General features: G+C 37.5%; 1 protein-coding gene across 2 annotated transcripts in view; it reads left to right on the top strand.

Moving 5' to 3' along the window:
* The window catches only part of RAB6A (RAB6A, member RAS oncogene family), a 71,076-nt gene extending 58,742 nt beyond the window's left edge, over window positions 1-12,334 (top strand). For both annotated transcript variants that reach the window (XM_046685928.1, XM_046685927.1), the window contains exons 7-8: window positions 9,192-9,258; window positions 10,284-12,334. In XM_046685928.1, the coding sequence (XP_046541884.1) occupies window positions 9,192-9,258; window positions 10,284-10,348 (132 nt within the window). In that variant the 3' untranslated portion in view covers window positions 10,349-12,334. The remainder of the gene's footprint in view (window positions 1-9,191; window positions 9,259-10,283) is intronic.
* The last annotated feature ends 2,139 nt before the right edge of the window (window positions 12,335-14,473 follow it).

Genomic DNA, 14,473 nt, shown 5'->3' with positions numbered 1-14,473 from the left:
TTAGGATTCTTTGTTCTAATTCTGTAAAGAACGTCATTGGGATTCTGATTGGGATGGCGTTGAATCTGTAGATTACTTTAGGTAGAATGGACATTTTAACTATGTTTATTCTTCTAATCCATGTACATGGAATGTCTTTTCCATCTCCTTATGTCGTCATCCAGTTCTCTCAGAAAGGCCTTGTAATTTTCATTATATAGGTCCTTCACTACCTTAGTTAAATTTACCCCGAGGTATTTTATTCTTTTTGTTGCGATTGTGAATGGTATTGTGTTCTTGAGTTCTTTTTCTGTTAGTTCATTGATAGAATATAGAAACGCTACCAACTTATGCAAATTGATTTTACACCCTGCAACTTTGCTGTAGTTGTTGATTACTTCTAAGAGTTTTCCAATGGATTCTTTGGGGTTTTCTATATATAAGATCATGTCGTCTGCAAACAGCGAGAGTTTCACTTCTTCCCTCCCTATTTGGTTTCCTTTTATTCCTTTTTCTTGCCTGATTGCTCTGGCCAGGACCTCCTGTACTATGTTAAATAAGAGTGGTGATAGAGGGCATCCTTGTCTCGTTCCTGTTTTCAGGGGGATGGCACTCAGTTTTTGCCCATTGAGTATGATGTTGGCTGTGGGCTTGTCATATGTGGCCTTTATTATGTTGAGGTAGTTTCCTTCTATGCCCATTTTGTTCAGAGTTTTTATCATAAATGGCTGTTGGATCTTGTCAAATGCTTTCTCTGCATCTGTTGAGATGATGATGTGGTTTTTATTCCTCAGTTTGTTGATGTGGTATATCACGTTGATTGATTTGCGGATGTTGAACCATCCCTGTGTCCCTGGTATGAATCCCACCTGATCATGATGTATTATCCTTTTGATGTACTGCTGAATTCTGGTGGCCAAAATTTTGTTTAGAATTTTTGCATCTATGTTCATCAGTGATGTTGGCCTGTAGTTCTCTTTTTTCGTGCTGTCTTTGTCTGGCTTTGGTATCAGCATGATGTTGGCTTCGTAGAATGTGTTAGGAAGTGTTCCATCCTCCCTAATTTTTTTGAATAGCTTGAAAAGGATAGGTATTAAATCCTCTCTGAAAGTTTGGTAGAATTCCCCACGGAAGCCATCTGGTCCTGGGGTTTTATTCTTTGGGATGTTTTTGATTGCTGTTTCAATCTCTTTCCTTGTGATTGGTCTGTTCAAATTGTCTGCTTGTTCTTGAGTGAGCTTTGGGAGATTGTAGGAGTCTAAGAATTTATCCATTTCCTCTAGGTTATCCATTCTGTTAGCATAGAGTTTTTCGTAGTATTCTCTTATAATCTGTTGTATTTCTGCAGAGTCTGTTATTTCTCCTCTTTCATTTCTGATTTTGTTTATTTGAGATTTCTCCCTTTTTTTCTTTGCAAGTCTGGCTAGGGGTTTGTCAATTTTATTTATCTTCTCAAAGAACCAGCTCTTTGTTTCATTGATCCTTTCTACTGCCTTTCTTGTTTCAATAGTATTTATTTCTGCTCTGATTTTTATTATTTCTCTCCTTCTGCTGACTTTGGGCTTTATTTGTTGTTCTTTCTCTAGTTCAGTTAGGTGTAGTTTAAGATTGCTTATTCGGGATTTTTCTTGTTTGTTAAGATGTGCCTGTATTGCAATGAATTTTCCTCTTAATACAGCTTTTGCTGTATCCCATATGAGTTGGTATGGCATGTTATCATTTTCATTAGTATTTTTTTATTTGTTCTTTAATTTCTTCAATGATCCATTGCTTGTTCAGTAGTATATTGTTTCATCTCCACATCTTTGTGCCTTTTTCAGCTTTTTTCTTGTAATTAATTTCTAGCCTTATAGCACTATGATCGGAGAAGATGCTTGTTATTATTTCAATTTTTTTAAATTTGTAGAGGCTTGCCTTGTTTCCCAACATATGGTCTATCCTTGAGAATGTTCCACGTGCACTTCAGAAGAGGATGAAGTGATCTATATGTGTCTATTAAGTCCAATTGTTTTAGTTTTTCGTTTAGCTCCACTATTTCTTTGTTGATTTTCTGTCTGGATGATCTGTCCATTGATGTGAGTGGGGTGTTGAGGTCCCCTACTATTATTGTGTTGTTTTTAACATCTTCCTTTAGGTCTGTTAATAGTTGCTTTATTAACCTTGGTGCTCCTATGTTGGGTGCATAGATATTTATAAGCGTTATTTCTTCTTGATGAAGTGTCCCTTTGATCATTATATATTGTCCCTGTGTGTCTCTCTTTACCTGTCTTATTTTGAAATCCAGTTTGTCTGATATAAGAATTGCAACGCCTGCTTTTTTTTCCTTGCTATTAGCTTGAAGTATTGTCCTCCAGCCCTTCACTCTGAGCCTGTGTTTGTCCTTGGGCCTGAGGTGTGTTTCCTGGTGGCAACAAATTGTTGGATCTTGTTCTTTAATCCATTTTGCCACTCTGTGTCTTTTTATTGGAGAGTTCAGTACGTTTACATTGAGAGTGATTATTGATGCATGTGGACTTAAAGCTGTCAATCTGTTGCTCATTATATGGCTTTCCTGCTTTTCTCTTCCTGTATGCTTTGTTCTCCCCATTTGATACTGCAATTTCTTATGCTGGGTTTCTTAGATTTTTGCTTATTTATGTTTTGTGTCTCTGTTCTGTTGTTTAGTGTCTACCCTGAAGTTTGTATTTAGAATCTCGTGTATAATATAGTCTATTCTCTGGTGGTCTCTTACTTACTTGGCCTAGACTAATTTAGTCCCTTTGCTCTTCCCCTCCTAAATTATTATTTTCACTTCTTGTTCCAACTTGTGTTATGAGTTTGTAGTTAGAGTGATAAGATCGTCTTTGCTGTGGTAGTTTCCTTACCTTTATCCTAATGCTATAGTTGAATATTTGCTATCCTATTCTGGTTCTATTTATCTGTCTCCCTACTCTGTGGTTTTTGACCCCTTTCTCCCTTTTTTCTTTTTTCAGGTATGAGAGCCTTCTTGAGGATTTCTTGTAGTGGAGGACTTTTGGTTACAAATTCCCTTAAGTTTTGTTTGTCTGGAAAAGATTCAGTTTCTTTCTCATATCTGAAGGATATTCTTGCTGGATCAAGTATTCTTGGCTGAAGATTGTTATCTTTTAAAGCTTTGAATATGTCACTCCATTCTCTCCTAGCTTGTAACGTTTCTGCAGAGAAATCCTCTGAAAGTCTGATAGGGGCTCCTTTGTAGGTAATTCTCTTTTGTCTTGCAGCCCTGAGTATTCTTTCCTTGTCATCCATTTTTGCCATTTTAACTACTATATGCCTTGCAGGAGGTCTTTTTACATTGACAAATCTAGGAGATCTGAAAGCTTCCTCTACACACATTTCTCCCTCAATCCCTAGATTTGGGAAGTTCTCTTCTATAATTTCGTTAAGCACACTTTCTGCTCCATTTTCCTTTTCTCCGTTCTCAGGAATTCCTATGATCCTTAAATTCTTTCTCCTCATTGAATCTGCTATCTCTCTAATACTTTCCTCATTCCTTTTAATCCTTTGTTCTCTTTCTTCCTCTGTCTGTAGCCATTCAGCCTGTCTATCTTCGTTTATGCTAATTTGCTCTTCTATGGAGTCTACCCCGGCATTCAGGGAATCCGTATTCTGTTTTATCTGGTCCATTGTGTTTTTCATCTCTAGTAATTCTGTTTGATTTTTTATAATTTCAATCTCTTTTGTGAAGTAACTCCAGAACTCGGCTTGTTTCTCTATCTTTCTCTCTACCTCATTGAGTTTTTTGATTATAGCTGCTCTGACCTCATTTTCATTTAGTTTACCTAATTCCAAGTCCTCAGGACTTAATTCTATGTCTTTATTGTTTTCCTTCTGGTCTGGGGCTTTTATAAATTGCTGGATGGTAGAGGAGCAGTTTTTTCGCATGGTGGTAGAATTCGGTTGCAGTTACAGCCTGTCGCCAGTAGATGGGGGTCAAGAGCCGCGTGTTCTGAGCTCTCCGCCTTTGGGCAAGATGGTGGCGCCCAGTGCGCTTTGCCGGGGTGGGGGCGGGGTGGTTTCTCTCACGCACCGATCTGGATTGGATCAGTTCTGTTTTCTGGTCTCCCAGGGCCCTGCGTTTATGGGGTCCCTGCACACGGAAGCTTTCCTCCGTCAGTGGGTTTCCACTGAACCAGCGGTGGGAGTCTTAGACGATCCCCTGGTCGCGCAGCCCCCCCCCCCCCCCCCCCCCCCCCGCCTGGTGATCCCGGTTTCTAGGGGATGGAGCGATTTCTCTCTCACCCTGTTCCAGCTCCTCCGAGGTGGGCAGCAGGGGCTCCGTCTTCTGTCTTTTGATACTGTAGGTCTCTGAGTCCTGGCATGAGGTTCATTAGCTGAAATTCAGGGTTTTTTTTTAAAGTCCTTTGTTGTACTGTGGAGGGGAGAGAGTCCCGGGTCAGTTCACCCATCCATTTTGTTCCCTATATCCCCTCTGGTCTCTCTTAATTGTCGTTACCTCCTGTTATTTTTGCTTGTGTTAGTTGAATCCTTTTTTATTTGATTGGAGATATTATTCAGTGGCATTTGTTTTTTTATCAAGTTGAAGTTTATCAGAGTTTTCCTTCACTGTCACTCTCTGCATATAAATTTAAAATCCCTTTTATACTTCCTTTCTCTGCAAGGAACCGAATATATTGATTTCATGCCCATTTTTTGGTGTTTGGAGGATTCAGTGAGTATATGTATTGCTAGTTTTTCTTTAGCTTGATAAAAGAAGAGGCTTTCTCAGATCTGTAATCATCTGCTAGATAGTATTATGGATAGTCATGGCTAAGGAATTATCTGAGAATTGAGATGCAAGTGAACCCAGAAAAGCCAGTGGATAAAGGCACTAATCAAGTATTTGTACTGCACTCTATGCTTTCTAATGTGTTTTCATACCCATTAGTCATTCTTTCAGCTAGCATTTTAAAAAATACCTACTACATGTCAGGTACTGGGATAACAAAGATGAAATATGAGGGGGCTGGCCCTGTAGGCTGGTGGTTAAGTTTCATGCGCTCCACTTTTGCAGCCTAGGTTTGGTTCCCAGGCACAGACCTACATCACTCGTCAGTAGCCACACTGTAGCTGTGACCCACATACAAAATAGAGGAAGATTGGCACAAATGTTAGCTCAGGGTGAATCTTCCTTGGCAAAAAAAAAAAAAGATGAAATATGAGCCTTGCCCTCCAGAGGTTTAAAGTCTTGAGGGAAAGACCGGGAGGTAAATAGGCTATTACAGTCAGTATAATAAAAGCTCTGAAACAAGAAATACAGGGTGCTATTGGAGTATATAGAAGTATTTTATTAGAGTAACAGAATGTTGGGATTGAAGGAATCTGGGAATGAGTTAAGGAAGTTTTCTAAGGAGTTATCAGGGAGTGGATCCTGAAGGATGAGTGTCAGACAGATTGGGCTGGGAGTAGTGGGGGACATTCCAAGGAGAAGCAGCAGCATTGTGTCCTTTGAACTTCACAGCTATATTCCCCTTTTTATTAGAAAGAATCTTAGCATTAGAAAAATTAATATCCTTGAGGTCACAAACCTGTAATAATGAGGTAGTTAGTACTAGAGTTTCGTGGCTCAAATTCTGTACTTTCTCTATAAATGCATTAAATACTGTGTTATATTATGAGAATAGGTAGATAGTGGTGAATATTAACAATACCTTCCCTGAAAGATCTCATTAGTTATGTACTTTTTAGTAATTAGAACCTATTTTAATTTTTGAAAACCCTCAAAACTTGTAAACTGCATTTTTTCCCATTTTCACAGAAAGTAAACAAACTTCCCATTGCCTCCCCCACGAAACAAATTTTCAGTTTCTAAGCTAGCTTATGGTGAACTTTGATATCCTTAGGAGCTGAAAAGATTATGCATCTTGAACGGGTAAGCAGTTTAGTAAACATATCATGTCAGAAGAAAGTTATGAGATCTTGGGGAAGATTTCTAGAGATTCCTAAGTAAGAACATTTTACTTCTGCTCTAATATTTTCAGAAGGTCTCTCCCAGCCCCCACACCTTTCTCACCAGTTTTACGTAGTTTCTTAAACTTTGCACCTATTGGTATTTTGCTGTAGTCCTAGAATTCGCTGCAGAATTTCATAACATTTGAAAAAACTTTCTGTTCCCGTAGCCCACAGGACCATGAGTTATTGTGACTAGTCTCTGGTAGAAATAGAGCTACTGTTTATTAAAGACTTGTAATATAACAGATCAGTCCTCAGGTGTTTACATAGTGATGTCTCTTAATTTTCACAATAGTCTAGTCAGTCAGGTCTATTATTTTAAGCCCATTTTACAGATGAGAAAACTGAGGAACAGAAAGATGACCTGTCACCTATGTGGCCTACCCAGAATGTAAACACACTTTACCTTTTAGTTTTTAGCTTTTTGCCATCCCACCCTAGTATCTTTCACTTTCAATATGTGATTTGTATGTCTCTGTAAACATAGTAAGACGCTGGAGTCATTGATACAAATCCGAGTTCTCCCTGCTTTTTTTAGTGCCTTCTTTTGCCCACAGGATGAAGTCCATATTCTTTCCAGGTCTTTCTTAGTCTGACCTTCAATATGTATAGCTTCATCCTAATCCTTTTCTCTAATCTGTGTTCTGGCCAGTCGGGACTACCTCACCATTCTAGAATATACCTTGTGCTTTTCTATCTCTGAATATTTGTTCAAGCAGTTCTTTCCTCTGAAATTTTTCCCAGTTCTTTTTCATTGCCCTCATCTTTACTGAAATTGGAAATGTGCTGACCAAACATTATGGCTAGATGGCCAATGTTAAAATCATTGAGGCCAAGACTGAATTATCATGATTATAGAATGAATATCTGGGATACAGAGTTTGATCTAGTGCCACATTGTCAGCTGCTAACTTATTCCTGTAGTCACTATACGTATTGCCTATTTGCATTACTAAGTAGATGGCTGTTTTCAGTTGATGTTGGTGGGAGAACACTTCTTGTCAAACTTTCTTATTTTCTATAAAATATGTTTTCCTTCATAGTCTATATTCTTTATGTCTGGATGAAAGGTGATTTTTTTTCCTTTTTTTTTTTTTTTTTACTTTTTATTGAGATTATGATAGTTTACAACCTTGTAAAATTTCAGTTGTACATTATTATTTGTCAGTCATATTGTTGGTGCACCACTTTACCCTTTGTGCCCACCCCTCAACCCCCCTTTCCCCTGGTAACCGCTAATCCCTTCTCTTTGTCCATGTGTTTAATTTTCACATATGAGTGGAGTCATACAGAGATTGTCTTTCTCTGTCTGGCTTATTTCACTTAACACAATACCCTCAAGGTCCTGGATGAAAGGTGATTTTTAATGGGTGTTGACTTTTTCCTGATGCATAAAATTTTGAGCCAAGTTGACATTCTGCTTTTAATTTATCTGATGCTAATATACAAAAACTTCAAAAAGATTAGAATTCTTTTCTAACTTTGCATTAATTAAATTTTTATAAACACCTCCTAGCTTTAAAAGGGTATAATACTCTTCCTAAAGTTATCTAATACACTCTGTCAATCTATTTCTTTATTCATTTAGCTTTTGTAAATTTTAAGTTATTTTTGTTCATAAAATTAACAGCTTTCAGTCAATTATCATTGCAGCATTTATTATCTAGAATGCTGATGTATATTTGAAACTGAGTAATCATATTAATCCAAATGGACCCACCTTATACAATTAATGTTATATTGATTCAATTGATGGTAATTTACATAACCACATGGTCTTTGATCATGCACAATTTCTGGAGTACCAGAAATGATGTTAAGGTAAGCATTCTGCAATTTTAAGTCTAATAGCTGCATTTGTTTGAATATTGAGGCTAAAGCCTAAACTTTGGTATGTCTCTAAAATACTACTAAACTTTATAGAACCAAGACAATTATACTTTTTTTTAAGTCTTCCCTAATCCTGCCCCATCAGGCTATTGGCTACAGATAAAAATTTTCTCCTTTTTTATACTTCTTTCTCTAAACAGATTACATATAGTTCCAAGTCTTTCATCTCTAGCCTTTTGTTCTTTCTTTTCCTTCTCATTTTAATGCAGCAACATTTATGGAGCACTTAAACTCTGAGTGTTTTGCACAGTATCTTTTTTAGCTAAGTGAAATTTTAAAACTGCCTTTAGTCTCTATTCAAATGTTACTGCCTAAAGAGTTACCACCTGAAGAGGGCCTTTGTACATCTATATTCTCGTATCATTTTGTACTTCCTTGGTTTATAGCACTCATCACATTATAACAGAATCATTTGAGTCTCTCTCTTTTACCAGTCTGAGCTCCTTTAAATAAAAAACTTCGTCTTGTTCATTTCTTTGTCCCTGGGGAAACTGAGACAATGCCTCAAGTAAGCAGTTAGTGAGTAGAAGGGAGTTACATCACATATGCATTTAACATGTAGGAATTTTACACCGCGTGCCTAACAAAAAGAGAAATTATTTAAATAATCAGGCACTTTCACATGCCATTGTACCCAGTGAGCATATGCCTTGGTTTGGGCACAAAAAGAGATATGAATCTGTTTTGCCTTCAGTTAGTTGTGTTCCCACATGCCTCTCAAAGTGAACATCTCCCCAGGCTTGAGTGTGATTCTCCTTTTGAAGCTATTTTTCGTAACATCATATCTCAAACACCAGCCAACCACTTCCACTGGCACTCTTTCCAATGATGGAGGAAAAGCCAGCTGTGTTGGACTTGAGAGGTGGTGTGTTAGTCCCTAACATAGTGCTTTCCTAAGGAATTATCAAGGGTAATTTAGATAAGACTGACTTTCACTATATATACACACTGACTTTAGAACCTAACCTTTTATAAAAGATAGGAAAGCCACAATACAGTTTTACTAAATGAACAATCTGTCCTTACTCTGAGTTCCAATAGTACTTTGTTTTTATGACTCAAATGACATTTTTGCTGTTTATTTCTTAGCTGTTTGTTCATGTCTAATCTCATCAGTTGGAAAGCAAGGATCATGTCTTTATACCTTTTTGTATTTGGTGTTCTGCTTTTCATATAATATTCATTTATAGAATAAATAGACATTTTAATATGCTTTCATTATTCTAAGGTTTAAGTGAGGAATAACCCAGAAGCCGTATCCTTTAACTCACCATCCAGTGGTCATCCACCCTTACCTGACATCATTTGGTACATTTTCCCTCCCAATTATCACAATTCTCTCTTTTCCACAGCTCTTCCGACGTGTTGCTGCAGCTTTGCCTGGAATGGAAAGCACACAGGACAGAAGCAGAGAAGACAGTATCCTTTTCGTTTCATCTGAAAATTTTACTGTTAACACTAGTCTTTAGAGCCCTCCTTGGTTGGCTAAGAAATATTATACCATTGCCTTTTACAGCCAGGAATTGATGACTTAGAAACATAGAAGCTCCAAGGTTTTCAATAGCAAATGAGATCTGGGTATCCAAGTGCACACATTGCAGCCTGCTGCTCACTACAATTAATCATTGAGAGGGCTTGTGTTTATTTGCATGCTTGGTTTTTAATGAGCAGGAACTCCTAGAATCCCAGGTTTCTGCTTCTTAATTTTGAGTCCTGTTGGCTTTGGGTTGTTCCCTCACAGTATATTCATACTTTCTTGCCCTGCTTTTTCTAAAATTTGAGCTTTCTACTTGGCATAGGCAGGAAATAAACAGTTCAGTCCAGAGCTTTATCATGATCTCTGCTTTCAGAAACAGGACATAATAAAACACATCTAATATTAATTAATTCAAGGGATTTTGAATTTTGATATTTTCATTGTTCCTTTTACATTTACCTTCTAGTATTTTTCCATCTGCAGACATTTTTATTAAGCCATAGAATTCATAGCACATTGTATTCAGTTCTTCCCACTTATAAATATTTTGTTTTCTAAGCTTTTATTACTTTTAATAGCATAATATGTTCTACAGAGTTGAAGTCATCATTTAGTGAATTCCCCTCCTGTTGTTGGACCTCTCTTGTAGGCCATTTTAAGATTTTTATTATAGATAATTCCATAAGGAATATCACCTTTATATAGTTTCTTGCTCCTATAGAATAATTTCCTTGGAGTAGATTCCCATGAATAAGGCTTAACCTTACACTGACTCTAGTTGCATATAGTAAATACAAGCAAGTTTATTCCATTCGAGCACCTCATATAGTGAGATAGCTGTATAGAAAATAGTGGCTGTGTAGGTTCGGAAGCCAAATAGGAATGGAAGGAGCTTGCCAGAGATGTCAGTGTTCAGCAGAATTGGAATCGTACTTTCGCATTTATAGCTCCTTAACTTTTGTTTCAGTGATTGACATAAAACTGGAAAAGCCTCAGGAGCAACCAGTCAGCGAAGGAGGCTGTTCCTGCTAATCCCCATGGCATCTTCAGCTTTTCTCCAGAAACTCACTGCTTTGGCCCCCTTACTCTTTCATTGACTGCAGTGTGAATATTGGCTTGAACCTTTTCCCTTCAGTAATAACATATTGCAATTCATCATTGCTGCCTGTCTCGTGGAGATGATCTATTAGCTTCACAAGCACAAAAAAGTCAGTGTCTTCATTATTTATATTTTACCAAAAGCCAAACAATTCCAGCATATTCCAGTGATAACTTTAAAAATTAGATACATTTTCTTAACATTTTTTTTCCTTTGTAATGTTATGATAATGTACTTCAAAATGATGGAAATCTCAGCAGTATGTGGCTTGGTTAAGGAGCAGTTAGTTGTTCACAGCAGCACTGGCCTACCTACTTGACCTCTTCCTGCTGTTCTACACCTCTCTGTTACCCCATTCTCTATTCCTTACCCTCCCTCCTTCTAAACAAACAAGAGGTGGCAAAGGAACAGTTAGACCAAGTCCGTTGGAATTATCTTTCAATTTTAGGGATACCACTTGCTCTAGGCCTTGGGCCAAGATGTCCAAAATTATTCTTGAGCACTAATACTAATTACTTAGACCTTATTTGAGGTCAAAACTCAACTATCGTGGTAGGCAGTGCTTGACTAAGAAAAGGGTTCTGGTGCATCTTCACAATGAGTCCTAATGAACATGCTGAGTACTTACAAGTAGATAAACATAAAATGAATTTCTGACCAAAACAAACGACCCTTTCACATATGCTTTATTAGACTCTGGGAGAGAAAAGTAAAAGTGCTTCAGAACAGGTTTTTACTATTTAATTCTTCTAATGAAGTATTTCTCCCAAGATTTTAAAATTGTCAAGATAGTTATTCTGTTTGTTTAAAAAAAAAAAAACTTTTTTAAGCAATAGATTTCTCTTGGGCTTTTCTTTCTCTTTTTGAAAAATGCTATGCAGGCAAGGCACTATAGAAATCAAATTCCTTTAAGAAGAACCAGTGGAAGAATTTAAATTTGGCACCTTGATCAAAATTGCTATAACCAGTAGAAACAATAATATCTAAAGCTTACCAGCAAAAGAATCCTCAACAGAATAGCAAATACTTTCTTTGCTCAGGACATTTGAGGTCAAATTGAAAACGGAAACAGTTTTCTTCTAAGCCCCTAGAGGCAGATCTGAAAAAGCAGACATAGAAGAGGGAAAGGAGAGAATGGAAATAAAACTCAATATTATACAGATTTAAGCCTTATTTTTTTTAGCATTTTTTTAATGTTGGGTCTTTCAGGCTGGTTTTGCTTTTTATTAGATCTGTATAGTTTGGTTAATTAACTAGTGATTTAGTTTTATATTTAAGCTACGATTAATCTTTTTTCTTTGGTGATATTTATTTCTTTGCCTTTTTATTTTAACTACTTTCAATTTTTAGATGTTTTGTTCCATCTATTTTGAGCTTCATCACCTTGGCAATATGTATTTCCCTTAAAACACTGCAAACAAATATACTAGAAGTGCACCATTTTAATCTTTACTAGTTATTGTGAGATTGCTGTGTAAGTTAATAAACACATTTGTAAATACATTGTTTGCAGGAAGGAAATTTCTGAGTTACAGCTCAGGAAAAGCCTGCTGAATTTATGTTGTAAGCATTACTTAACACAGTATAAAGTTGAAAAGACAACAAAAATATCTTCATACTTCCTCATCCCCTCATTGTAACAAAACCCTTAACTAGGAAACCTTATTCCCCTCTTTCCTCTTCCTCCTCCACTTCCTACTTATTGTCACCTTGTAATATTCAGAGAGCACTTGGATTATGGGTCTGAATAGAGAAATGTTTTCAGATAATCATTAGCCCACATACCAGTAACTTATACTCAAAGATGGGGTGGAGTTGTAAAGTGCTTTTATAATACAATATTATTATTAAAGGCAAGGGTTGACTCTTTTGTTTTATTTTGACATGGCATGCCCTGAAATAAATATCAATTCAATATGGCAGATGGGTCATTTTCTTTATTTGGAAGAAGTTGTGATTTCTGACATGGGGGTGATTGTCTTCCTATACTGTAGCATTTGATTCTTTTTATGTATCTTTAAGACAGTAACCAGTTATGCTGCTTTTAATATTGGTCTTTTTATTTGGCTTGGGTTCTTCAACTGTGAAGCAGTGAAGTGTGTTCATAGTCCAGATTTTTTTTTTAAATAAACACAATTTTGCTGCCAAAAAATATATAAATAAAACGCAAAAGAAAACAATTATTGACTTGGTTTCCCATTCCTGCCAAGGTGGTAAAGTAGCATGTGCTTCCTATTTCTTTCCTAGAACTATAAAGGGAACATGGAATCCAGAAAAATAACAAAACAACAAAAATGAGAAACCCCTAGGGTAGTCAAAAGACTCGTTCAACTGTTAAGAGTGAGGCAAAGTGGCTGTAACTTTGAAAGACAGGGCCACTGGTGGAGGCAATAATAGGATGTATTAAGAAAAGTAGTTTTTCTGCTTTTGCCTCCTTGCTCCTTACCCCACCTTTGCCTTGGGATGGGAGTGGCAAAACTACTGCCGTCCCACCAAATCCAGCCTGGTATCTGTTTTTTAAATTAAGTTTTGGAACTCAAATTAAGTACTTTTAAATTAAAATCCAATTTAAATTTTAAATTTAAATCTAATTACTTTAAGTAATTGGAACTCAGCCATACTTTCTCACTGCAAACGCAGAATTGAGTAGTTGGGACAGACTTTATGGCCCAAAAATATTTACTGTCTGGTCCTTCACAGAAAAAAGGGCTGATCCCTGCCTTGAGACAAATCATAGCTGTCCCCCTTACTATAGAAATGGAGGCTACGGGCCAGACTACTGATACAGTGTCCACAGGGGTAATATCAGGGCAGTGTAAAGTCTCTGATGAGTGAGGAGTTGATGAAAATAGGGGGGATGACCTGCCTACCTTGGGCCTTTCACTCACTCTCTACCCTTTCCCTTTCAAAACATCTGAGTTAGCACAGTACAGTTAGGACTACAATCTGGGGAGACTGCCTCCTACAAGAGCTGCTGCTTCCTAACTGGGTTAAAGGTAAGACCCTGAAATAAAGTGTGGTTTAGTGGTACGATACTGAATGGGAGCAATTACTTGTGGTCTTGTGGTTCCTGGAACTCTTTGACCCAAGCTTTGTCCCTTCCCCTCCTTCAACACTTAACATTCTGGTTTTTGACCCTTGCCCAGTATACCTTCCCAGACTTGTAGCCCATCCATCCCTGCAGGAGAATTTAGATTCACAAGCAAGAGTAGTTGGATGCCTGAAAACTGCCTCAAAAGAAAAAGTGAATACCATCTGAAGCAGAAATACTTGAAAAGACACCAGTAATTTAAAGATGGTGTGATAAATATTAAAGGTATAAGATATTAGCAATATGAAACAAGGGTCATAAAATAACCAAATATAACTATAACTGGAAAAATATAATAGTTGAAATAACACAGATGAGATAAATGGTAGACTGGATTCCATTGATTGAAATAGTGAGAACACTAAATTGAGGAACTCGTTCAATAGAAGGCAAATAAATAGAGGGGGGCGGCCCGGTGGCGAGGTGGTTAAGTGTGCCTGTTATGCTTCGGAGGCCCAGGCTTCGCCGGTTTGGATCCTGGGTGCAGATATGGCACCACTTGTCAAGCCTTGCTGTGGTAGGCGTCCCACATATAAAATAGAGGAAGTTGGGCACAGATAGTAGCTCAGGGCCAGCCTTCCTCAGCAAAAAGAGGAGGATTGGCAGCAGATGTTAGTTCAGGGCTAATCTTCCTCAAAAAAAAAAAAGTAACTAATTAGAAAAGTAAAGATTAGGAGGATAATAGTATACACAACAACATCTAGTAGTACTTCCAGAAAGATAAAAAACAGGAAGAATTTGGGCTGGCCCCGTGGCTGAGTGGTTAGGTTCGCGTGCCTCCGCTGCAGCGGCCCGGGGTTTCGCCAGTTCGGATCCTGGGCGCAGACATGGCACCACTTCTTGGGCCATGCTGAGGTAGTGTTCCGCATGCCACAGCCCGAACTACCCACAACTAAAAATATACAGCTTTAGCAGGGTCTTTGGGGGAGAAAAAGGAAAAATAAAATCTTTAAAAGAAAAAAAAACC

Source organism: Equus quagga, chromosome 14 (assembly GCF_021613505.1).
Source record: "Equus quagga isolate Etosha38 chromosome 14, UCLA_HA_Equagga_1.0, whole genome shotgun sequence".
NCBI lineage: Eukaryota > Metazoa > Chordata > Mammalia > Perissodactyla > Equidae > Equus > Equus quagga.
This window is presented reverse-complemented; position numbering and strand designations above follow the sequence as displayed.